Here is a 22,545-nt window from a genome sequence, read left to right on the forward strand (position 1 = left end):
ATTTTAATTATGAATTAGTTATAAAATGACAAACTTGGGATTTGCAATCCCAGGTAAGATCGGTTCAGGATCATGGGATCCTTTTCTATCAGATAGGAAGGGCTGTTGCACAAAATGTACTTCTAAGTAATTGCTCCATAGATCCTATATCTATCTATATGAAGAAGAAATCCTAAGTAATTTTTTTTTTTTCACCGCATTTACATATAAGAAATATTTGCATAAAATTGTAGAACATAGTTCATTACAGTACAAAATAATTCAATGTTGCCATCGCTAATGTAGGAGATTGATTCAAGAATTGTGTCTAAAAAAGGCTCCAAACACTTAGAAAGTCAAACCATGGTGAAATTGTAGCCTTTGTTCGTTTGCCTTCTTATGAACATGACTTGGATCCTTGTTGATTGCCAAGACCTTCTTCACTTTGTCTATGGATATCTCGTAAAGAACGATGAGACTTGCCATTCCACAAACTTGTTAGAAAGTTGTGGTAAATGCTTTAACTCTCTTAAAGTAAGTTGATACAAAATTGTCATTTCTTTTCGTTCCCTTTTCTTTTTTTCTTTCTGTTCTTCTGTTTTTTTCCTTTATCAACTTGTACAAAATTTGTGTTTGTTCTTCCTAATGCCTTCCTTCCACCAATACAAAGTCCAATAGATACAAATGATTTTTTTTTTGCTCTCTGAGAAGATGATTGATTACAAGAGATAACATGGAAGAACAAAGAAGAAAGAACGAAGAAGAAGAATCAGTCTACATTTTGAGATATAAGTTAAGATGAATCATATCTAGGGCATTCGTCTTCGGACGAAGTCGAAAATGAGTGTTTTGCATTGGCAGGACCAAATACCAACTCCAAGCAGAAGGATGGACCACAAATCGACCTTCCCTTTTTCCCAACTTTGTCCAAATCCTGCAACCTTAGCTGCAATATGCATCAAATTCAAGGGTGAGAAAAAAAGTCTCTCATTTTGCCTACTTCTTCAATGTTGGGAAACTTAGCTTAGTCATCCATCACATTCCCTTGGTCAAATTATCATTTAGTCCTATAGTTTGTGTTTGGGTATCTGATTGGTTCTTATGGTTTTATCAGTTTCAATTTGATCAATATGGTTTAGTTAAATCCCTCATAACTTCTCTTGATTCACTACATTTTATACATAAACATGTTATGCATTTTTTGTCACATTAAGAAACCTACCAACCTTCTGTAACATCATGTACATTTTAAGAGATTCAATAAAATCATAATGGTAACTTAATCTTGTTCTTTTTTCTTAGAGAGCCTAGAATGTAAGAATACTAACTATCACAGCATTTAGTGCAAATTGAAAGTTTCTTAGACTAAGATATGCAACCATGATGTACGAGATAACAGTTTTCAAGCGCAGAACAAGAGCTTAGAAGCAGTAGAAAATCAGAGTCAAAGAAGTACCTGTATCAAGCTGTTTTTAATGAAAGCTGAGTTGAAGCAAGCATAGAACAGACGCCCTCCAAACATCTTTGCGTAGAATATGATGCGCACATCTCCAGTTAGCTGTTGAGTCAAATTACATAGATTTTCAAAAGAAAGGATAGATAAAATTCAAAGTAAACAAATGAATTTTAGAGTGAGTTTCAGATTACTAATGAGAGCAGTACTTCTGGATGAAACATGTTTTCTATTGAGAGATTAAGGGCTTCCTCGAAAAGGATGTTAGACCTACTGATTTTGTTCTATTTTAGATTTTGACAGAGGCCAACTGAATAGTTTCCAAAACAACTGTAGTAAACCTGTAACAATTCAAGTCCACTACTAGCAGATATAAGAAATGTTTTGTTCCCTTCTCCAACTACCGTGGGATCTCACAATCCACCCCCTTAGGGCCCAACATCCTCGCTGGCACACCACCCAGTGTCTGGCTCTGACATCATTTGTAACAACTCAAAGTACACTGCTAACATATATTGTGCTCTCTAGGCTTTCCCTCCTGAGCCTCCCCTCAAGGTTTTAAGAGGCATCTACTTGGGAGAGGTTTCCACACTCTTATAAGGAATACTTCGTTCGCCTCTTCAATGCCTCTCCAACCGACATGACATCTCACAAAACCAGATGTAGTAAATATTGCTTTTCTCAAGTTATTTGTACATTACGTGCAAGAGCTGATGAATGTTCAAGGATTGTTAAGCATAATCATAGAAAGAGCAGCCTTCTTGTTACTTACAGGTAAAGGCTTCTCAAAATTGTAGTCAAGGCAGGTTTTGTGGTATAGTGCTGAACACTCTGTATCCATTTGAACAATAAAATGGGGCTCTACTTCTGACTTGTTCTCTTCATTTTCGCCTTCAACAAAAGATAAAAAATAACGAGGACTGTTACTGCTCTCATAGCCACTCTTAAATTGTCTGCAACAACTCCGAGTACGTTCCATAGATGGACGGTATAGCTGAGAAGGAACCTACAAATAATAACAAATAAAGTCTTAATGTAAAAAAAAGAGGAAGATAATATAATCACTGGTTCCCTTCATTGTATTAGCAAATGAAGGATCACCATAAAGGCAATGGAGATATGATTTTAACAACTTATGACGGAAGCTGTGAGAAGTAATTCAAAGAGACTTGAATTACCTCCTGCAATTCTGAGACCACAAAGAAAATTGATTCAGTGTTAACTGTGTCATAAAGACGAATTCTCTGCAACTCTCTCCTACAGGGTATGGGCAACTTCACCTCAGGAGATCCATTATAAACCCCCTTTGGAAAGGAAAGGCACTTTGCCCAGTAGCCAACATACCGCCGTTGGCTTGGAATTGATACCTGTTAACATTAGAAGAAGACTCAATGTGAATGACCAAGCACCACACTTAAGTCATAACAACTTCTTTTTCCTAGTTTTGTTCAGATCATATTAAATGATGAGATGTATTCTAGTTCATATCAATAACTTATGTGTTAAATATCGTGAAAAATAACTGGAACATAATCTCACAACTGGGAGAAAATCTTAAGAATGCAATAAGATCAAACTTATAATCCAACAACATCAGTATTTGGGTTCAATAATAATTTAGTATGAGGCAAGGTCAATGTTTTACCTCTCTGTCTAGGATTGCTAACGTTAGATCGTAGTCCAATATTAATAACAAAAGAGGCCTGGTTTTCTAAATCAAAAGTTCTATGCTGTTCAATCCATCCATCTAATAATGTCACACTACCATTAAACCCTAGTACCTAAAACGACTTACTCCTTCATTATTGGTCGTCCGCCTCTGAGCATACAGGTGAAGTGCATCCTCCACTGACATGCCACAGTAAACCAAGTATGCACATACCATTAATCCGGTTCGACCTTTCCCAGCCTGAACAGTAATTACAAGTAATTTGAAACTAAAAAAAGGAGTTAGCATAAAAATAAGTTAGATAAGGCGGTGTGTTTTTCTTAGATTTCTTGTCCCAGAATATTTCTTAAAAATTAAACAACAGTCATGCTCGTCCCCTGGCTTTCAATCAATAGTTTGATCAAGCTATGTTATGGCCTTCATCCACACCAAATACTAAAGTAAATATATCTAATGAACCTTCTCTAAAAGTAGGAATCAACGCAAACTAATTTAGATCTTATTCTCCTTAACTGCAAAAGAAAGTAATCCCATAGACGATAGCCATTTTTGAGCAGTGGAAGAAATCAAAACAAAAATAGCAGCAATAAAACGACCTTTCACCCCAAAACTTTAAGATAGGCTTGTTACATCTAAGCTGATTTATTGGTTGAATTTGATTATCATAGACCCATCTAATCTTCTGCCAAAGGGAAAAATTAGACCAAACTGTTACATGTCTCATGATACTGGCTCAGTTTGTTTGGATTGAGCAAAGAAATCAGATACGTTGTCTTCTATGCATATAAGCAAAATCTTCCTTCAAACTATTTCAACTGACAAAAATTTTGGTCACACTAGAAATACAAAATTACCATGCAATGTATTGAAATGGGTTGGGGAAATTAAAAAGATGAAAGAATTGGGGAAATTCCAGTATAACAACTATTTTAGACTTGTCTAGGAAGTCACAATTACCATGCAGTGTATAACCGCAATATTCTTTGGGTGGGATGATATCCATGAAGAGACATTTTCACAGAAGAGTTTGATCATCTGTAGCGGTGGAACATGATTATCATCAAAAGGAAATGACTCCACGCGCCCATGAAAATGTGATGGATCATATGATTCTTCAATACAGAGATTATAGATCTGCGTTGTCCCAAAAAATATATATATCAAGATGCATGAGTCATGTAGCATGGAACAAACTAGGAGTAGTTAGAGAAACAAAATTTGATGCAAATGCTATAATTCCACAGGAAGTGATAAGCTCTTGTTATAAGAAAAAATTCCATTAGAATATGTTTACATTACATACTGCAATTTTAACCTAAAATCAGTTTCCATGCAGAAGGGTTGTCTAGAAGTAATAGCTTGAAAGGGGTAGGAAAAATATGAGCCTAGATATCTAAGGAAGATCAAGTGAAAAGATATGATAGATCGAATGATCAATAATTAAGCAGTCAAAATTTTACCTTGTAATGTCCTTGATGCCTCATGTCCAATACGGACTTAACCTGCCATAGGGGATTACGATACATAGCACGCATCCGTTCCGCAGGGAATGACATTGCCAGAATATGATCTGTAATGTATGACATGTCAAGATCATAGCCAGCAACAAGCATGCGCCTCCTTTGCTTGGATACCAAGTTACGGATGTAAAATTTTTTGGATAGATAATTCATCAGGTGGTGTTGCAAACTAAGGTTTTCAACCTTCCCCTGACCTTGCTTGGAAAATTTAATCCCCATTTCACCACTATCACAGGCTCCTCCTCATAGATGGTAAGCTACCTATCAATAAAGCAGTTATTGATCCAAAATAGCAGATATGCATCAACTGCTACTTTCAGAGTCCCTTTCGAAACACAGTTAATTTCAATATTTTCACACTTATTACTCGTTCATGAAGTTACATTTACAGGTTCTACAATTGAAGAACGACAATTGAATTGCTGTACTTCGCTTCTGGAGGATAAATCACCTCACTCCACAAGATCTCGAAAAATGAAACAAAACTGAAAGATTTGTGAACTACGCAAAATTAACGATTGCAATTATCTTTTTCCATGAAAATAACAAATCATTGCATTAGTTTATCCAATTTCTAGAGAGGCGTTCAACGACATTACGAATTCAAGCAAAACAGAGACATACAAACCAGAAGTCCAAAAATAAAATAAAAAATCAGAAGGGAAAAGAAGGGGGGGAAACAAGTGATTACCAGGAACGGTAGATCATAAGCTCCTCAGATGAAACCGAAGAGCGGACAGTTCTAGGGCACCCAATTCCGTAAAGAGAGTGCAAAATGAGAGAATTGGAGTACCCTAGAAAAGCTTGAAAACAAAATGGAGGCGGAATTCAAGGTGGCCGGGAGGTGAAGATGAGGTCCATTAGATCAAGATGGGGAGCGGGAGGTAGAATTAAGAAGGGAAAGATATGTAGGAAGAAGAAGAGGGAGTTTCGGGTGGAGTTTGTGAGCCCCAAATTTGGAGGAAAAATGGCCGCCATTGTAGGGCAAACACCAAAGGACTTGGATGATCTTGGGGTTAGAGGTTATGGAACGTGGAACGAATTGGAGGGAGCTTCCATGACCGTTGCTATTGGCGGCAAATTGACAACTCCTTCACAATATGTTGGTTCTCTTATTATTGCATTTTTTTTTTTAATTTTCCTTCTTATTTTCAATTATTCGTTCTAAATAACTCGAATATTTCAAATATAGATGTTTATTAGTTTGTATATTAATTTAAGATTATCTTACTAATCTTTAGGTAATTATACATTAAATTAATATAATTTAAATTTATATAATATTTTTGGTCTTTAACTCACTAAATATATAATTACTCAAAAAGTAAAACAAAAGAAATATGATTGAAAATAAATCGAACATTATTCAATTTATAACTAAAGTGTGTTTTGTATATCTAGATGCAAATTGTAAGAGTCTAAATAGTACAATATTTGACTAGTGTTGACTTAGAAAAGTAAAAGACAATATCTATTTGCAATGAACTTGGAAAAACCTAAAGATGACAATATCGTCCAGCGATAAACTTGAGAGGTACCTTAAAACAATCCAATGTTTAAAGAGGGCATCCAAAATTGATTTAGTTTAGGGACAACGTTGGATCGTTTAGTGTCGATCTTCGCAAGATTTGTGTGTAGGTCAACAACAAGAAAATGGACAATTCATTGGAGATCACAGCACCATAGCAAACCTTTGACACTGAGGTTAAATAGTTCATAGGCGAAGCTATAGCTGCCAAGATATTTGTTATGCAAGAAATTTAAAGAGCCAAGGGGTTCTCAACTACAATAATTCAAGCCTATAAATTAATACAATGTGGCATCCAAAAAAGCAACAGAAGTATATCATCCTCTCTCCCACACACACATCATTTACAGCTTGATGTTGAAGTAATCGGGGTCAAAATGATGCAGTCTTACATAACCATCTTCACCTCCACTTGAAAAGCTACAAGAACACCAAATCCATATTAAGCAACACATCAATTATCCATCCAATCAATGCAATGATTTAGTTTGTTTTACACATACAAGCAGCAGTGCAATACACCATACCTCTTTCCATCGGGGTTGAAAGCCAGAGCATTGATGGGTCCAAAATGCCCTTTCACACCTCCAATCTCTTCTTGAAGGATCTATAAGACGAAGGGGAAATATCAACCAACCGAACTAACTCTGTAACTCTTAAGGTAATAAGAAAAATGGCAGGAGGTTGCACCTTGTCATAAAATTTTGCTTCGAACTTTCCTGCACGATGATCAGTTGTTGTCACAGCCGAAGCATCCTGACCACCACCAAGCACCACCTGAAACCCAAAAGGCCAATCGAGTCCAAAGACGTTTAACAACATACCAGACAATCGAGCATAAAACAAAATATCATTGTCAGAAACTTTACTCTGGCAATGCTACATTTGGACATTCACGTATACATACATGATCAAGAAGTGGAGACATTGTAACTGCATTGACTGGGCGTTCTGTCACATACGTCTTGATGAGGGTCAACGTTCTAATATCCCACAGCTGAATTTAAAATCAATGAATATTAAACCACCAAATTTTAAAATGTTAAACAGATATTGGAGGTAGGGAGGGGGGTTGTTGAAGAATCAGAGATCTGTACAGTACCCTTGCAGACTTGTCCAAAGAACCAGTGATAAAATGTGAACCATCAGAGGATTTTGTAAGGGAAGTTATTGTTTTTTTATGGCCTGTCTCCTTGTCTGATTCTTTTAAAAGCTTACCTGTCTGTAATTCAATCAAACATCAAGAGGAAAATAAGCCAGATTCACCAAGAAACATAAAAAAGCTATAAATAAAAGTAGAACTCGAACAATAAACAAGGAGTTAAATCATTAGATTTGGTAACCGCACATCTTGATTACAGATGCAAATAGGAAAGAAATATCAGTTGGCCATTACTTCAGCATTTCTCTAAGTGTAACATAAATACTTCAATTCCAAATATATATATATAGAATTTTACTTCTTGCATACATTATATTAAATGTTCTTGTTTCGTTATTGCAATTTTCTTCCACAAATAATTTTTTTTTAGCAAAGATGAGATACAAATCCAAACGAAAATTTAACATATGAAAAGAAAATTAATTGCTGCTGTTGTGGTTAGAACAAGCCACTTGGCCAGGAGGACAACATCATTAGTCCAAGTTCCCAATGCCTAACCCACCTGCAGTTATGGTAAGAACAAGCCACTTGTAGTTACTAATTTCTGAAGATGTGCGTAATATTGCACAGTTTTTTTAAAATGAAAATATTGCGTACTATGAACTTCCATTTCAAAACTACAAAACAGTTAGAATATGAAAGATTACATCCAACATCCCAAGAAATACTTACAGAATACTTTTATAAAGGAATAATAGCCATTCTTTGATAGGAAGTAGCCATAAAAAATTGATATACTATTGATAAACACCAAGTACCAAAATCATTACCTCAGAATCCCAAATGCGAATAACAGCATCTTCGCCTGCACTCACAATGGTCTTATTTAGAGGCCCCCAAACAGCTCTATTGATTCTTCCCTGGGGACCCTTAAGAACGAGCACAGATTCAGCAGTCTCTGCAGCATATCAGAAACAGTTTAATGAGCATATGTAAATCACTTAGAGCCAAAATTAAATGTCCATTTTAATCACAGAGTCAGCTGAATATAGCAATATCCACTGAAACAAATCTTTCAAAACCTGCTTATATTGTTAAAAGGGAGAACAAGCATCAATACCAATAAAGCTCAAATAAGTCGTGCAGTAACATTACACAAATTGTATCATCTAGAACTGATCGGAAAACTGAAATACCAAATGAAAGAAAAACATAGCTTACGTTCCGAGGGGTCTCTGGCAATGCGTTTGACATGAATAGCAGAAGGCAACTCCATGAAAGGATCGGTGGTAATAACGGCAAGCTTATCCCCGACAGAGAAATCAACAGCCCTAGCAGGTGAGTCGAAATTGAAGGAGAAAAGTTGCTGACCAGTTTGTACATTCCACAGTTTTGCCGTCTGATCCGCGCTTCCAGTGATCAGCCGCATTGAATCTCCTGAAATTCAAGTAGTATAGCACACAAGTTCAGTCTCGGAATCCTGAATTATCAATCCAAATAAACGCAAGGTAAAAATAAGAAGGTGAAGCATACTGGAAACATCACAGCACCAAACGGCACCATTATGACCACGATAAGTCCCCAATCGCTCGCCGTTGTCAGCGAACCAGACGGTGGGGTTGTGATCCTTGGCACAGGAGAAAAGAAGATCGCCATCCCTATTGTACTTGAGGAAAGTCAATGGCCGCTCATGGCCTTTCATCAATATTGGACGCATTTTTCAATGAAGTTTGAAGCTAGAATGTGTTGGTAGAAATGACAGAGCCGGTTGCCGTGAGACGCCGGCGATCGTGGTATTGGGAGGATGGGTGGGGGAATTCGGGGCTAGGGTTGGTGTATTTCGGAATTAGACTTGGGCTTGGGCCGGTATTTATTCTATTCGATTCCAATCCGTGGCAACCACTCCTCAGGTGGACTAAGGCTTGGTTGAAGGAACCCTCAAGCGACATTGGGAGATATCGGGTAATGGGGCTGTGGCGATCGATATCAGTTTGGTAATGCTGTGTTGCTCTTTGTTGGTGCAGTTGGCAAAGACTTGCCTTTGGATTTGGAGCGTTCTTTTGAATATCTCCGATGGAGTCAATTTGTAGGCTGTCATTTCGCCATTTATAAATTGTTTGATTATTATATGTTGATGGATGTTGAAACAAAAGGAGGAAAAGAGTAATAAAGCATTCGTTGTAAATCCCTCCTTAATAAATGTGTTATAAAACCATGATACCATAATGTGTTTTAAAACAATGAAGCCATATATGCGTGAAAATCTCTCTCGAGTAAATGCGTTTTAAAATCGTAAGGCTGACGACAATATGTAACGAAAATGAAGAACACTAACCTCAAGGGAATGAATTGTGAAATTTCACCTTAAGAATAAAACATTTTTTATAAGGATGTAAAAACCTCTCCATAGATACATTTTAAAGCTTGAGGAGAAACACAAAAGAAAAGCCTAAAGAAAAACAATATCTGCCAGTGATAAACTAGAACTAAGTGTTCTAAGTCAAAAGTCAACGTCTCGCTGTTTTCAATGTGCTGGTAAAGGTGTCAGGGTGATCTTGGTAAGATTGCAAAATTAGTGAAAACAGAACAACTCAACCTGCAAATTTGGAACTCGTAATCTGATAGTGTTCTTCACGTACCAAAAAGATGTATCACAGAACTCAATAGAATATCTCTCAATGAAAATAAGACCCACGAGGTTATATGTTTTAAACCAAATGTTCCAACCATTCCTTCTCCCCTCCCTCCAACAAGGTCATCAACAAAATTATATCCCCACTGGTTTTACCAATTCATAGGCAGACCCCCGAACCATTTCTCAGTGCCGGTGCCTGCTCCGGTGGTCTTTGTCCCTCCCATATTCTCTATCTCGCTCATACTCGTAATCTCGATCACGATCTCTTCCCCTGTCTCGCTCCCTACTTGGACTCCGATGTCTTTCTCTGTTCTCTCTTTCTCTATTTCTGCTGCTATCTCGGTTCTTGTCTCGGTCGTCCCATCCTCGGTCTCTACTTCTCTCCATCCTCTCTTTCTCAACTACACCTGGAAAAGAAAGTTCAAAAACATGTATTTAGGTAAGCTTTATATTTAAGCCAATGACTTTTCAGGATAATCAGAATTTGTAGTAAGTCAGTGCCCGTTGAGACAATCAAGAATTTTCCATGTTAAGCTCACTCAAAGCTTCCAACGTGCAATCTTAAGAGTAACTGTGGGTCGGACAGCCCTTTGGGGGCTAAAATCTCCGACGATATTCTGATGTTTACTTAACAGACATGCACAAGAAGAATTCTCAAAATAATTTCAAGGTCAATAGCATGGTGTTGGTGGACAGACACGTACCTAGTTCCTCAACTTCCCATCCAGCCCGCCCAGCACCTGGTAGTACCCGACCAGCTTCCATTTGCTGAGATTTGGCACGAAACTTCTTCTTAAGGTTTCCAAACTCATCATACATCTCACCATCATCCTGATATCATAATTAAAAGATTGTCAAATCCCACTCAGAAAACGGTTTTTCTCAAAGCAATGGTCCACCATCTTACTTCTTCAGCCTCTCGCCGTCGTCGTTTCGTCTCCTCCAACTCTTCTTCATCGAGTTCTTTGTAACCTCCACCACGCCCTCCTCTATGCAATCATAATTTAAAAATAACAGATAAGACTTTGTAGTAGTCTATAATTATTAGTACAGCTCAAGTATACAATCATACAAATATTCTGTTTATATGATCAGAGAGACCACGATCAACGAGTAAAAGTTCATCAATGTGGTAAAAATCTCATACTTGCTTAGTTCAACAACAAGTGGATATAGAAGACTTCAAACCTCTAACCTCTTGGTTGAAAGCATGACTTAATCGGTTGACCTATGCTCAAATTTGTGGTAAAAATCTCATATTTTTAAGACAAAATTTGTGGCATTCCCTTAAGAAATACATAAGTTTATACTATCAATCGTTAAGGGTTGTCGCCTTAAACTAAAAAAAGATAATAAAATACTGCAAGAAACGTCATCGACTAATAAGATCATGTGCTTTTCAACAAAAAAAATAGCAAAACAAAAATAAATAGTTCACGTTATACCTCGTGCCGCCCTCGTTATGACCAGGTTTGTTTGTGTTACAAATGTTGCATTTCGTACGCTTTGCCCAATTAATGTTACCACACCTGAAACATAAAGCAGTAAGCAGTGTTATCAAGCAGAGAACGGGTATCTAGAAACAAATAACCATACAAGACAATATTTCTCCCAAAACTTCAAATTAACATTGTGATTGCTCCTTCGGATCTTCTCTCGAGATGCATCATTTCACGGTTGCCATGATATTTAAAAACATTAAAAAAAATAAAAAAAATAAAAAAATAAAAAAATAAAAACCAAAGAAACAAGACAGTAAAGATATAATCCATGCAAGAACTTTCATAAAAATACCAAATGATAACATTGCAGAAAAGGAAATGCAAAGGCAATACATTCCTGCAAGTACTAATGCAAATCAAACTATGCTGGTCGCATATAAGTAAAGTGAAATTAGATTTACATTGGACAAGGCCAATCATTTGGACCAAAGAGTCCCGTAGGGCCACCGACTTGACGGCCATTGCCTCCAGAGTCCTGGTTGCCGGTGCCTCGGCCCCTGCCACGACCTATAGAGCCCGCACCACTACCAGCAGAACCAGAAGGTCGAGCACTTCCACATCGATTGCACACACCGCGAAATGCAAAATTAACATTGGAACAACTGCCAGTAGGATAGCACATGAGAAGCCATTTAAACAACAATAAGTGAATGATACAAGGCGAGCAAGATTGATCGATTGAAAGAAGCAAGAAGGAGCTGCTCACCAATATCATATCACAGACCTTGTATTTGGACACAGCCAATCTCCCTCTTGTTGCCATGCTTTTCCTGGAACATCACCGCGACCTCTCCCCCTTCCACCGCCCCCATTCACATCCGCAGCATTCTCCTCGAAACCAAGATCATCACCAACAACAATTGGATCATCCCCCACATTAAATGAGAGATCATCCTTACTTTTGGACTCTGCTATATGAACTTCAATGATGTTACCATGAAAATCCTTATTGTTAAACCATTCAACAGCCGCTAAGGCTGCATGTGGATCCTCATATGTTACAGTAGCATCTCCTTTAGGCTCATTCGTTGATTTATCACGATACAACCAGATCTTTGGTCTACCTGTTCGCTTGTCTTTCTTTGAAGATTAAACAAGCGAAAAAGAGGACTATTAATACTAATACAACCAAAAGCAAAGGCGCATAGAAACAGGCAAAGGGTCAACAAAATTGTGGCTAAATTTCCCAACCTTTAGTAACCCAATTGTTCCAAAATATTCAGCAAGCATATTATCATCTGTCCCATAGGGCAGGTTGCAGACGTAGACAGACCCATTTGAGAGGGCTCCTTTACCCGCATAGCTAGCCATTATTCACCAATTTTCATGAAATCAAAGCTAAGACCTACACAAAACACGGCCAATCAGTAAATTAAAATCTCTGAAAAAAGCCGCGAGAGACACATAAATCTTTTCAAGAACATAGATCTCGAAAGGAAAAGCAGAGGAGAAAGCAAAGAAAACAGAAATCATCGAGCGATGAATGAAGGAGGAAAGAAAAAAATTAACCAAATTTGAATCATGTGGTAGTGGAGATAATGGACCTCAAATCAGGAAATACAGGTACGAAGAAGATTGAAAAGGGATGAGCGATAGGGTTACCTGAGCTGCGTCGAGTTTCAGACTTTGATTTTTGGTTCGTCTGCCGCTTCTTCACTGCTTTTTCACAGTCCCTCGCTTTGATGAAAGTGAACCGGGTCGATAACGATCCAATTAAACCCACCTTCTTAACATTATTGTTTTAATTTCCATACTTTTAAGACGATAATAGCTTATGGATTATTCACATGTATTATTATTATTTTATATATATATATATATATATATTTTTTTTTTATTATTATTATTATTATTTTTTTTAAAGAATGGATTGTACTAAAAATATATATATATCTTTATATTATTTATATTATTGATTCTCAAAATAGATGGGCTTATAAATACTCGAATTTTGTTAAATATATATTCAAATCTTCCCTATTTCATAAGTGTATTAGATATAATTTTTTTAAATGATTTTAGATGATGAAAATTTATTTATTTTTATTTGATATAAAAAAAAATATTGGGCACGATTGTTTGAATATTTAATTTCAATAGAACGTTATAGGTCATTGTGGCTAGATTAAGTTTCCTTCGTCAAAAAAAATAAAAATAAACTTTTAAAATAATATTGATTTAATTTTAAAACTAGACTAACTTACGTGTATATATACATACCTTAAATGTTGTTATTTATTTTAAAAAATATTAAATTAATAAAAAGATCCCCGAACGTTACATTTTGTCTAAAAAATACCCTCAAACCTAGAATTTTTTTTTTTTTTGTAAGTAGAGAGTGTTAATGCTTTTAATTTGATATTTTTAAAACAAAATTAATTATATGGTTAACAAAACAGCCGTATCTTATAATATAAGATTAAAGGAATAAAAATAGTTACAGAAAATGTTATTGGAGGCGATGCCAAGCAGCGAATGAGAATTAAAAAGAGCTGCAAACAGCCTCTTCAATGGATCAACAACTCACAGATAACTTTCAAGTCCAATAATGAAGGCCTCATCCGATTATAGAATAGAGAACAAGAATATGAATATGAAAATGGAGAATCATATCAAAAGTAGCATAAATAGTGTCATTTAAGACCAATCCATTCCCTCTAATTGAAGTTAAACTCATCCATTCAGTTCATGCAGTCCAAGGAAGAACATGGTAGTAGCAACTCCCAGAAGAAAGAACAGGCAGAGGAGCAAAAGAGTAGCAAATTACATACCATTATGATGAACGGATGGAGCAGCAACAAAGCTACATATAAGTGAGATTTTGATGCTCTGTTCTTGTTAGATGCAAGATTTCAATCGCCATAAAAACAATCAACAACGCATTTCAAATCTTTCAAATGAGTGTCTGTAATCACTCTACAGAGAAAGAGCAGCTTCAATTTTCCCCCACGAATCCACAGCAGGTCCTTTGAGCATCTTCTTCATCTTTTCAACAACCTCTTTTGCCTCTTCCACCTTCGATATACCCACCAATCCACGAACCAGGCCCTCCATTGCCTCAAATGGAGGAACCCACCTCCTCTTTATGATCTCTCTACATGTCTCCAACGCCAAATCACCTCAAGAGTATGTAATTCATGTTGTTGGCTGGCTTGCTTCTTGCTTGCTCCCGAGGCAAACTCCCCCTCCTTAACCATGCTTCGAATCAAACTATAATAGATTCGCGAACTGAGTGAGACATGGCCATCCTCCAGCATACTCTTCAGAACTTTCGTAGCCAATTCAATATCCCCAACATTGCCGTAGCCATAGATGATTGCATCATAGCTACTAGAATTGGGCTTCACACCCTTTGAAACCATCTCATCTAGCAATTTCTTGGCCCGAGCACACTCCTTGTTCTTGCACAGCCTCAAAATCCTGTAATTGTAAGTAGCCAAATTGAACTCCAAACCTCTCTTTGAAATTTCCTTCACAATCCCGTCGAAACCGACCAAATCGCCTTTGTTCCAATAAGCTCCTAACAAGATATTGTACGAGTCAATGTTAGGGACGACCTTAGCATCATCCTTGTACAACTCATCGATCAAGTTCCGAGCCAATTCAAGATCGTTTTGCTGAACAAAAGCCTTCAACGCCAGATTGTGCGAAACCACCGTCGGAGTAACACCAATCTTCTCCGGAATGGTTCTAAACATCTCATGAACTTTCTCAGGCATGGAATTGTTGAGATAAACAGAGAGAACAGCACAGAGCGATTTCTCTGACAGATCGCAGGGTTTGTTCAGGATTACCTGATCAAGAGTGCGGATAGCTTGATCGACCATGCCGGAGCTGGAGTAAAGCATGATAAGGCGGATCCAAAAGCCTTCAGAAATGGCGGAGGGGGGTTTGAGTTGGGATTGAATGATGCCATCGATGAGGTCGAAGCGTTGAGCACGCGCGAGTTTGCGGATGGAATAGTGGTAGATTGGGCGGTGGCGTCGGAATGCCGGAAGGTCGGAATATTGGATGAAGGATTGGGCAAGCTTATCGGGATCTGATTGGGACAAAATGGCGGATTTAGCAGCACGAAATGAAGGGAAAGGGGAATCGGAGTTTGGTTGAAGCGGCGGAGTTGTTGAATATGTGAAAGAAGGAAGGAGTTTGGAAGGGAGGAAGAGGCGTCTTGCAGTTCTGGAGAGAGCCGCAGCCATGGCGGACGGAGGTAAAGAAAATGAATGGCAAATTGGTCAAACTAATTCGAAAAGGAATAAATAAAATAAAATAAATATATAATTCAAAATGAAATGTTCTTAAAAAGTGGTTTTATTTTTCTTTTTCTTTTTTCTTTTAAACTTTTTAAGGGTGAAATTACCCTTTTATCCTTGAACAGCAAAAATATTAAATGTCCAACAAAAAAAAATCCTCCAGAGATTAAATACAACCGTAAATAAGTATAAGATACTAAATATTAAGTTTCTCAATTAACCAATTATAAAAATAGATTAAATATTTTACATCGTTGTAATCTCTATCAACGTGTCTTCACATGAACGAATATTATAAAATGATATAAGTTTCATATTCGAAAGTAATCTCTTGTACATCCCACTTACTGTAAATAAATTTATTTAAAAAAAAACGATCCAACTATAATAAAATCTAAAATTTCACATAAACTATGTTCGGTTTTCAGTCATTTTGATGTCAACTTTCTTAGAAACTTCATCAGATACCAATGCTGTGAAAATTCAAAAACAAGTTGGGAATATTAATGAATGGTAACTTAGGTAGAATAATCTCAAATGGGTATCATCAAAGTTACATTTTTCTGTTCAACTAAAGATTTGAAACGCCAAAATACGTTGTCAAGCTTGTCCTCGTCGATCTCATAGCCAAGTTTAAAAGACAATGATGTTGAAGCCACTACAATAAATAAATGATATGATAACTTACGAAAAATACTATCACAATATACCTTTTGAAGGTGACTTTTAAGAGCATGACGCCCACTATACATATAAGAAAGTCAAAGGTGGAGCTTTGGTGGAAAAAAATAAGAACTTTATCGAGGCTCATACCAGTAAAGAAACAGGGCATGCCTGAGCTTTCCAAGAATAACACTAACATGATTAGATCGTTGATAGCCAATATCTTCTGGTGGTATGATTTCGTAAGTGCCTCTGTGCTTAAGCATCCCATCCTGAGTATCAATGATCATATTTAGGATACCATTTAAGCCTCAACAAGAGTAAAAATGGAAGAAGAGCAACCTGGTGGATGCCACTTTGATGAGCAAAGGCATTGGCTCCAACGATGGCCTTGTGGGGCTGTATATTCAACCCGGTGTACTCTTCTACCTGAGCAACAGTGACACCCAATTTGGCCAAACTTCTCAAATAATTAAGCTTTTTGGTAAGTTTTTCAAGAAGCTTTTCTGGTAATTAATTACCATCTTACTAGCTGAAAAGATATGTCTTGAGTTAATTCCAGTGTAAAGACCTCCAAGCACATGCTCTCCACGACATTGTAGGGTCATTACCACCTGAACATATCACCACTCCTATGTGCACTATATCTAATATTTTTTTCGAATGGATTAACACGAGTTATACTCGGGTTGGTCCGTAAAAAGACAAAAAGAACAAACTTTATTGTACCGTAAAATTGTGACACTCGAGTAAATGAAGGGTACATGAATGAACCGAAACCTCATTCAAATAGAGTGGTCTTAAGGAAAGGATAGACTAAGAAAAATAAAAGAATTGATAGTTACCATCGGAACCAACAAGGTGCATATATCAATTTTGGCGGTTCAATTATAAGAATTATATGGTTAAGTATGTTTTGCTTTGAGCAATTCTACGGGGTGACTTTTCAAAAAATTTCAAGCGAGGTCAAAACATGCTAGAAAAGTTTGTGTCGGTCTAAAGGGATAGTCTCCAATTTTAGAAACAAATAGTAAAGAACGTGAAAAACATGCTAGAAGTAGAGATAGTCTTTACTCTTAGAAGCAGAGAGTAAGTAACGTGTCTATATTACAGGAAAATACCGAGACCATTAATTTCCTAGGATTCATGCAAACAAGGACAGATCATGCTAGAAGGACTTGGATGGGTCTATAGGGATAGGCTTCCCTCTTAGAAACAAAGAGTAAATATTTCTTAGGACGCATGCAAACAAGGACAGAACAGGCTAGACGGACTTGTATGGGTACGTAGAGATAGTTTTCACTCTTAGAAGCAAATAGTAAATAACATGACTATACCACTAGAGAATACAGGGTCATTAGATACCGAATTCGAACTCCAAATCCCGAGCATAGAGTGTTACAAAAATCATAGAACCAATTTGAACATAGATCGATTGATAAATGAAAGAACCGGTTACCTCCTCGAGTGAAGCATTCCCAGCTCTCTCACCTATGCCATTTATTGTAACCTCAACTTGCCTTGCACCACCGCATGCCCCCTACAAAACAAAAATATGAGAGGAATGGAATTTGGAGCAAGAACATTTAGAGGGTTAATAATATCACTTACTGCTATTGTATTGGCAGTTGCTAGCCCAAGGTCATTCTGGCAATGCGTGGAAATGATAACATTTTGAGTGCCAGGAGTATTACATTTTATATCAGCTATCAGCTTCCCATACTCAGCTGGCACTGTATACCCCACTGTGTCTGTTATGTTCAGAGTTGTCGCCCCAGCTCTTATCACTTCACCGAGAATTTGATAGAGAAACTCTTTTTCTGATCTGATACCACACCCCAAACAAATGGTATACCAACTCACCAGCTAAATTCAAATATAATATGCGAACTACGTGACGGTCTAAGTCCATCGCTATCAGATATTATCTTATTTTGACTTTCCCTTTGACTTCCGCTCTCAAGGCTCTAAAACGGTCTGCTAGGGAAAGGTTTTTACACTATTATAAAGGGTGTTTCGTTCTTCTCCCTAACCGACGTGGAATCTAATAATCCACCTCCCTTCAGGGCTAGGCTAGAAAAATGCTTTCCTTTTCGAGCTTCCCCTTAGAGCTTTAAAACGCGTCTGCTAGGCTAGGGAAAGGCTTCCACACCCTTATAAAGGGTGTTTCGTTCTCCTCCACAACCTGATGTGGGATCTAACAATCCACCACCTTTCAGGGCCTAGCATCCTCACTGGCACTCATTTCTTCTTCCAATCTATGTGGGACCCCCACCAAATCTATCCCCTTTCGAGGGCCAGCGTTCTTAATGGCACACCGTCTCTTGTCTACCCCATTCAAGGAACAGCCTCCTTGCAGGCACATCGCTTAGTGTATAACTTTGATACCATTTATAACGGCCCAAGCCTACCGCTAGGATTTTCCCTTAAACGCTAGCCTAACAACCTTATTCAAAATGCATCTGTTAGGGAAAGGTTTCCACACCCTTATTAAAGGGTATTTCGTTCTCCTCTCCAATCGATGTGGGATCTAATAAACTCGAACTAGCTCATGATTAAAGATCAAACCTGCCAGCATCCTCAGGGCTAAACTCAACATCATCAAAACCCAAGCTTCGTGCAAACCTCACCATGTTCCTAGCAATCTCAACCACTTCCCCTCTCGTCTTTCTAAAGCTTATGGGTCAAATGAATCTCACTCGTTGCAATGAACATATGTATTCTTGGTCTCTTAGCATACTTCACTGCCTCCCAAGCAGCTCAAACGTCGCTCTCGATGCATCTCGAGAACCCGCAAATCTCCGGCACGTACCCGTCCTCACCTACCTCATTGCCAACCTCTTTCGCAACCATCTCCACAGCCTCAAAGTCCTGCCTCGACGCTGCCGGGAATCCCGCCTCGATTGCATCTACCCTCAGGTTCACAAGCTGACGGGCAATGAGAAGCTTCTGCTTCGACGTGAGGGCTGCACCGGGGGATTGCTCGCCATCGCGGAGAGTGGTGTCAAATACGCGTACATAGGAAGCATCCGGGATGTAATTCGGGGTGTAGGGTGGACGTTGTCGAACCGAAGAGACTACATGTCCTGATGTTATTTGATGACGGGAAATACAAACGTCGTGATTCGGCTTCGACATCGACATTGAAACCGGCATAGTTAGAATGGACATAGCTGGATTAGGTTTGAGGTCTCGTACGTTGGAATTAATTTGAGGGCATCATATTTGTGGAGGACATGCACGACATGATTAGTCATTTTTTAAATTTATTGAAAAAGGAAGACAACTCACAACTTAAATTATTGGAAAAGAGAATCTAACATATTTTATACGTGACATTTTTGCAGCTTTATTTTGAAACTATATAAAATAAAAAATTAAAAAAAAAATCGAACTCGGTAAAAATTCACAATCAAGTTTGTACGATAGTCCAATTTCTACTTAATGAGTCGTCCTCTTCAATATCGTAAATTACTAAAAATAACTCAACATGAACCGATATGTAATACTCATTTAAGGTCAGAGGCTAAAAAAATATATAATTTATTTGAGATAGTTGAAATTGATAGTGAAGAACTTTCGATTATGACGAAAACTCATAAATGATAGAGGATGACACTTGTCGTCATTTTTTCATAAGAATTTTTATTTCTTTATCAAATAAAGTCCACGACCACAAATCTTATGACTTTTTGGACTTGCTTTCACGAGTTCTCGAGTATTGGAGGATGACAGCGGCTTCTCGAGTGCTTTGATTGAAGTTGTCATACTCGCTCAACGTTACCCTACTTTTAAAAAATTATACTCATTTTCTATTTTATATTTTTTTATATAAAAAAAAACAGCTATTTTATACTAATTTTCCATACTAGATTTCAATAAATATTGTAAAAATTAGATAGATATTTACAAAATAATAATAATAATAATAAATGAAGGAAATAATAAATATTGTGAACGTTTTTATAATTAAAATTCTTGTTATGAGAGAACAAATGGATGAATTAATTTAGTAAATGAATTGCCAATCTTTTTCATATCCACCAAGTCGGTTCCACTACAAATGGCATTAAATAGTTAGTTTTGTGGATTCAATTTATTCAACCTTTTTATTTATAACCTCAATAATTTTTTTAATTTTTAAAATTATTAATAATGAAATAATACCAATTTTCTATAATCTACGAGTCGGTATATATTATTTATTTACATGAATTTCGGATAGTATTTAACACAATTGAATGACTAAGAGGTGTTAAAATAACGTTTCCAATAAAAGATTGAATAAAATTATTATGTTACAATTAAATTGCAATAAATAATTATAAAGAATCGTGTACATCACGATCATACTAAAAGTGGACAAATAACGTTACATCGAATGAAGTATATGTCGGACTCAAATGCAACACCCAAACTTTGACATGGAAGAGAAGTATTAAACTCTACTTCGATATAGATTGGGTATAGGAGTCTACATATATAAGAGATATCTAATGGTTAAATCTTTGTCATGTCGTAAATATTTTGTGACAATTCGTGTGACAGTCTATGTTCATTTTTTACACACACTCTTGTAAATAATGTTTCGTTCTCCTCTCAAACTGATGTGAGATCTCATAATTCGAGATGCAACAAATGGGTTTGAATCGAAAAAACAATTCTCGAGTAATTTTTACGACTTTTTAGTTTAAAAACGAGTAAAGAAAAGGTTTTTTCCAAGATATTAGTCACAATCATGATTAATTACGATCGTGCATAATTAATATACAAAAACAGTGCATAGAATCATGTATATAAAACACAAACATCAAACAATTCCACAACAAAGGCTGTTTATATCCAAATGGGAACCTCTCCTCGCCGCCACAAGTCAGGGTTGAAGAAAGGGCCATGGACGCCGGAAGAAGACCACAAACTCTTGGCTTACATTCAGCAGCATGGCCATGGAAGCTGGCGAACCTTGCCACCGAAAGCAGGTACGACGCTACTCAAACAACTTCTTTAAATTTTCGACGAAGATTTAATAGTTTCTTTTGAAAACTTTAGGACTCGAACGATGTGGAAAGAGTTGTAGACTTCGATGGACGAATTACCTCCGACCCGACATCAAAAGAGGAAAATTCAGTTTGCACGAAGAGCAAGCGATCGTTCAACTCCATGCGCTCCTCGGAAACAGGTCTTTATGATTCATTCATGATGTTTAGTTATTAGTTTTTTCTTACAAAGATTTGATTTTGATATTGTTCGCGTGTCTAAGGTGGTCGGCGATAGCGACCCATTTACCTAAAAGAACGGATAACGAAATCAAAAACTACTGGAACACACATATGAAGAAAAAGCTGATCAAAATGGGGATAGATCCAATCACTCACAAACCAATTAAGAACAATGAAGAACAAAACAATATGAACTCCACCCTCACCCACATGGCTCAGTGGGAAACGGCTCGGCTCGAAGCCGAAGAACGACTCGCTCGTCAATCCAAGCCGCAACCAATTCCATCAGCTAATCAAAACCCATATGGTTCTTCAGGTAAATTTCAAAATTCTACATTTAAAAATTTATGAGATTTGAAATTTATATATTATTCTTTGCGGCGAAGGCGGCGAGGAATCTCCAACGACGTCGTCTACGGCCGCCGGTGGCGATCATCTGCCGTCGTCGGACAGCAAGAACAACTGGTGGGACGCCATTCTCGGCGGCGAGTTCTGATGGAAGTGAGTTTTTATTTATTAACGATGGAAAAAGAAAATGACCCAAAAATTAATTATGATTTTCGGAAATTATTATTTTGGGAATTAATGTAAGTGTGAAAGTTTGATTTACAATTATTATTATGCTTTTAAATCAATTTCTATGTTTCAATAAATTTATTGCAATTATTAATATTTTTTATAAATTGTTGGAAGTGTATTATATTTAAAATTAACATAGATAAAAAAATTCTAGACTTATTCATATTGTATGGAAAATAAATTATAAAAACTTAGGTTTATTTTTCCGAGTAAATAAATAAATAATAATAATAATAAAGCTTTAAGACTCTTTATGGGCATTATAGTAAAAACTGTGGCATCTAAAAAAGTGAGCTTTTATTATTATTTATTATAAAAATTAAATTGTGATTTTAGGTTTGAAGTTAATATTAAAAAAAATGGTAAAGTTGACCACTTAAAAACGTCCTATGCTATTTCAAGCTAGAACAATGCAAGACCGACTCCGGTCAAGCACAGTAGTGTAA

General features: G+C 36.9%; 5 protein-coding genes and 1 pseudogene across 11 annotated transcripts; 1 reads left to right on the forward strand and 5 right to left on the reverse strand.

The window, feature by feature from the left end:
• Positions 1-667: 667 nt before the first annotated feature.
• On the reverse strand, positions 668-5,672 carry LOC111482302 (phosphatidylinositol 3,4,5-trisphosphate 3-phosphatase and protein-tyrosine-phosphatase PTEN1-like). 4 transcript variants are annotated; one of them, XM_023128015.1, is made up of 8 exons: positions 5,313-5,672; positions 4,562-4,878; positions 4,059-4,235; positions 3,228-3,341; positions 2,611-2,799; positions 2,205-2,438; positions 1,436-1,537; positions 668-925 (listed from the first exon to the last, which is right to left on the reverse strand). In XM_023128015.1, the coding sequence occupies exons 2-8, from the start codon at positions 4,838-4,840 to the stop codon at positions 773-775; spliced, it is 1,248 nt and encodes a 415-aa protein (XP_022983783.1). In that variant the 5' UTR covers positions 4,841-4,878; positions 5,313-5,672; the 3' UTR covers positions 668-772. The 4 variants fall into 4 exon arrangements, with proteins under 4 accessions (XP_022983783.1, XP_022983782.1, XP_022983786.1 ...); XM_023128014.1 differs by having other exon boundaries at positions 4,562-4,882; XM_023128018.1 differs by lacking the exon at positions 4,059-4,235 and having other exon boundaries at positions 4,562-4,882.
• A 592-nt stretch (positions 5,673-6,264) lies between these two features.
• LOC111482327 (eukaryotic translation initiation factor 3 subunit I-like) lies at positions 6,265-9,112 on the reverse strand. Its single transcript, XM_023128061.1, has 8 exons — positions 8,785-9,112; positions 8,473-8,688; positions 8,082-8,209; positions 7,252-7,371; positions 7,057-7,146; positions 6,840-6,926; positions 6,677-6,756; positions 6,265-6,569 (listed from the first exon to the last, which is right to left on the reverse strand). Exons 1-8 carry the CDS (start codon positions 8,966-8,968, stop codon positions 6,494-6,496), a joined length of 981 nt encoding a protein of 326 aa, XP_022983829.1. The 5' UTR covers positions 8,969-9,112; the 3' UTR covers positions 6,265-6,493.
• Positions 9,113-9,827: 715 nt separating this feature from the next.
• On the reverse strand, positions 9,828-13,095 carry LOC111482305 (transcription initiation factor TFIID subunit 15-like). Of its 2 annotated transcripts, none has more exons than XM_023128023.1 (8): positions 12,991-13,095; positions 12,580-12,733; positions 12,113-12,468; positions 11,790-11,990; positions 11,332-11,415; positions 10,794-10,875; positions 10,591-10,717; positions 9,828-10,293 (listed from the first exon to the last, which is right to left on the reverse strand). In XM_023128023.1, exons 2-8 carry the CDS (start codon positions 12,697-12,699, stop codon positions 10,070-10,072), a joined length of 1,194 nt encoding a protein of 397 aa, XP_022983791.1. In that variant the 5' UTR covers positions 12,700-12,733; positions 12,991-13,095; the 3' UTR covers positions 9,828-10,069. The 2 variants fall into 2 exon arrangements, with proteins under 2 accessions (XP_022983791.1, XP_022983792.1); XM_023128024.1 differs by lacking the exon at positions 12,991-13,095 and adding an exon at positions 12,898-12,960.
• On the forward strand, positions 11,436-22,152 carry LOC111482355 (transcription factor MYB106-like). Of its 2 annotated transcripts, XM_023128104.1 has the most exons (5): positions 11,436-11,458; positions 21,133-21,280; positions 21,351-21,480; positions 21,562-21,836; positions 21,907-22,046. In XM_023128104.1, the coding sequence occupies exons 2-5, from the start codon at positions 21,148-21,150 to the stop codon at positions 22,014-22,016; spliced, it is 648 nt and encodes a 215-aa protein (XP_022983872.1). In that variant the 5' UTR covers positions 11,436-11,458; positions 21,133-21,147; the 3' UTR covers positions 22,017-22,046. The 2 variants fall into 2 exon arrangements, with proteins under 2 accessions (XP_022983872.1, XP_022983871.1); XM_023128103.1 differs by lacking the exon at positions 11,436-11,458 and having other exon boundaries at positions 21,907-22,152.
• Positions 14,008-15,591, reverse strand: LOC111482304 (pentatricopeptide repeat-containing protein At1g61870, mitochondrial-like). 2 transcript variants are annotated; one of them, XM_023128021.1, is made up of 2 exons: positions 14,566-15,591; positions 14,008-14,506 (listed from the first exon to the last, which is right to left on the reverse strand). In XM_023128021.1, the coding sequence occupies exons 1-2, from the start codon at positions 15,582-15,584 to the stop codon at positions 14,305-14,307; spliced, it is 1,221 nt and encodes a 406-aa protein (XP_022983789.1). In that variant the 5' UTR covers positions 15,585-15,591; the 3' UTR covers positions 14,008-14,304. The 2 variants fall into 2 exon arrangements, with proteins under 2 accessions (XP_022983789.1, XP_022983790.1); XM_023128022.1 differs by having other exon boundaries at positions 14,008-14,490; positions 14,565-15,591.
• LOC111482291 lies at positions 15,974-19,513 on the reverse strand (annotated as a pseudogene).
• Positions 22,153-22,545: the final 393 nt, after the last annotated feature.

Source organism: Cucurbita maxima, unplaced genomic scaffold (genome assembly GCF_002738345.1).
Source record: "Cucurbita maxima cultivar Rimu unplaced genomic scaffold, Cmax_1.0 Cma_Scf00007, whole genome shotgun sequence".
NCBI lineage: Eukaryota > Viridiplantae > Streptophyta > Magnoliopsida > Cucurbitales > Cucurbitaceae > Cucurbita > Cucurbita maxima.

Coding starts and splice junctions, on each gene's coding strand:
- LOC111482355 (XM_023128104.1), top strand. CDS start 21,148: ATGGGAACCTCTCCTCGCCGCCACAAGTCAGGGTTGAAGAAAGGGCCA. Junction 21,481..21,561: donor CATGCGCTCCTCGGAAACAG/GTCTTTATGATT, acceptor CGCGTGTCTAAG/GTGGTCGGCGATAGCGACCC. Junction 21,837..21,906: donor AAACCCATATGGTTCTTCAG/GTAAATTTCAAA, acceptor TTTGCGGCGAAG/GCGGCGAGGAATCTCCAACG.
- LOC111482302 (XM_023128015.1), bottom strand. CDS start 4,840: ATGGGGATTAAATTTTCCAAGCAAGGTCAGGGGAAGGTTGAAAACCTT. Junction 4,236..4,561: donor GGCATCAAGGACATTACAAG/GTAAAATTTTGA, acceptor GGGACAACGCAG/ATCTATAATCTCTGTATTGA. Junction 2,800..3,227: donor GGACGACCAATAATGAAGGA/GTAAGTCGTTTT, acceptor TAATGTTAACAG/GTATCAATTCCAAGCCAACG.
- LOC111482305 (XM_023128023.1), bottom strand. CDS start 12,699: ATGGCTAGCTATGCGGGTAAAGGAGCCCTCTCAAATGGGTCTGTCTAC. Junction 11,991..12,112: donor TGGCTGTGTCCAAATACAAG/GTCTGTGATATG, acceptor TCCTACTGGCAG/TTGTTCCAATGTTAATTTTG. Junction 10,718..10,793: donor GACGGCGAGAGGCTGAAGAA/GTAAGATGGTGG, acceptor TTATGATATCAG/GATGATGGTGAGATGTATGA.
- LOC111482304 (XM_023128021.1), bottom strand. CDS start 15,584: ATGGCTGCGGCTCTCTCCAGAACTGCAAGACGCCTCTTCCTCCCTTCC. Junction 14,507..14,565: donor ATGGTTAAGGAGGGGGAGTT/TGCCTCGGGAGC, acceptor ATACTCTTGAGG/TGATTTGGCGTTGGAGACAT.
- LOC111482327 (XM_023128061.1), bottom strand. CDS start 8,968: ATGCGTCCAATATTGATGAAAGGCCATGAGCGGCCATTGACTTTCCTC. Junction 8,689..8,784: donor TTGGTGCTGTGATGTTTCCA/GTATGCTTCACC, acceptor CTTGAATTTCAG/GAGATTCAATGCGGCTGATC. Junction 8,210..8,472: donor TGCCAGAGACCCCTCGGAAC/GTAAGCTATGTT, acceptor GATATGCTGCAG/AGACTGCTGAATCTGTGCTC.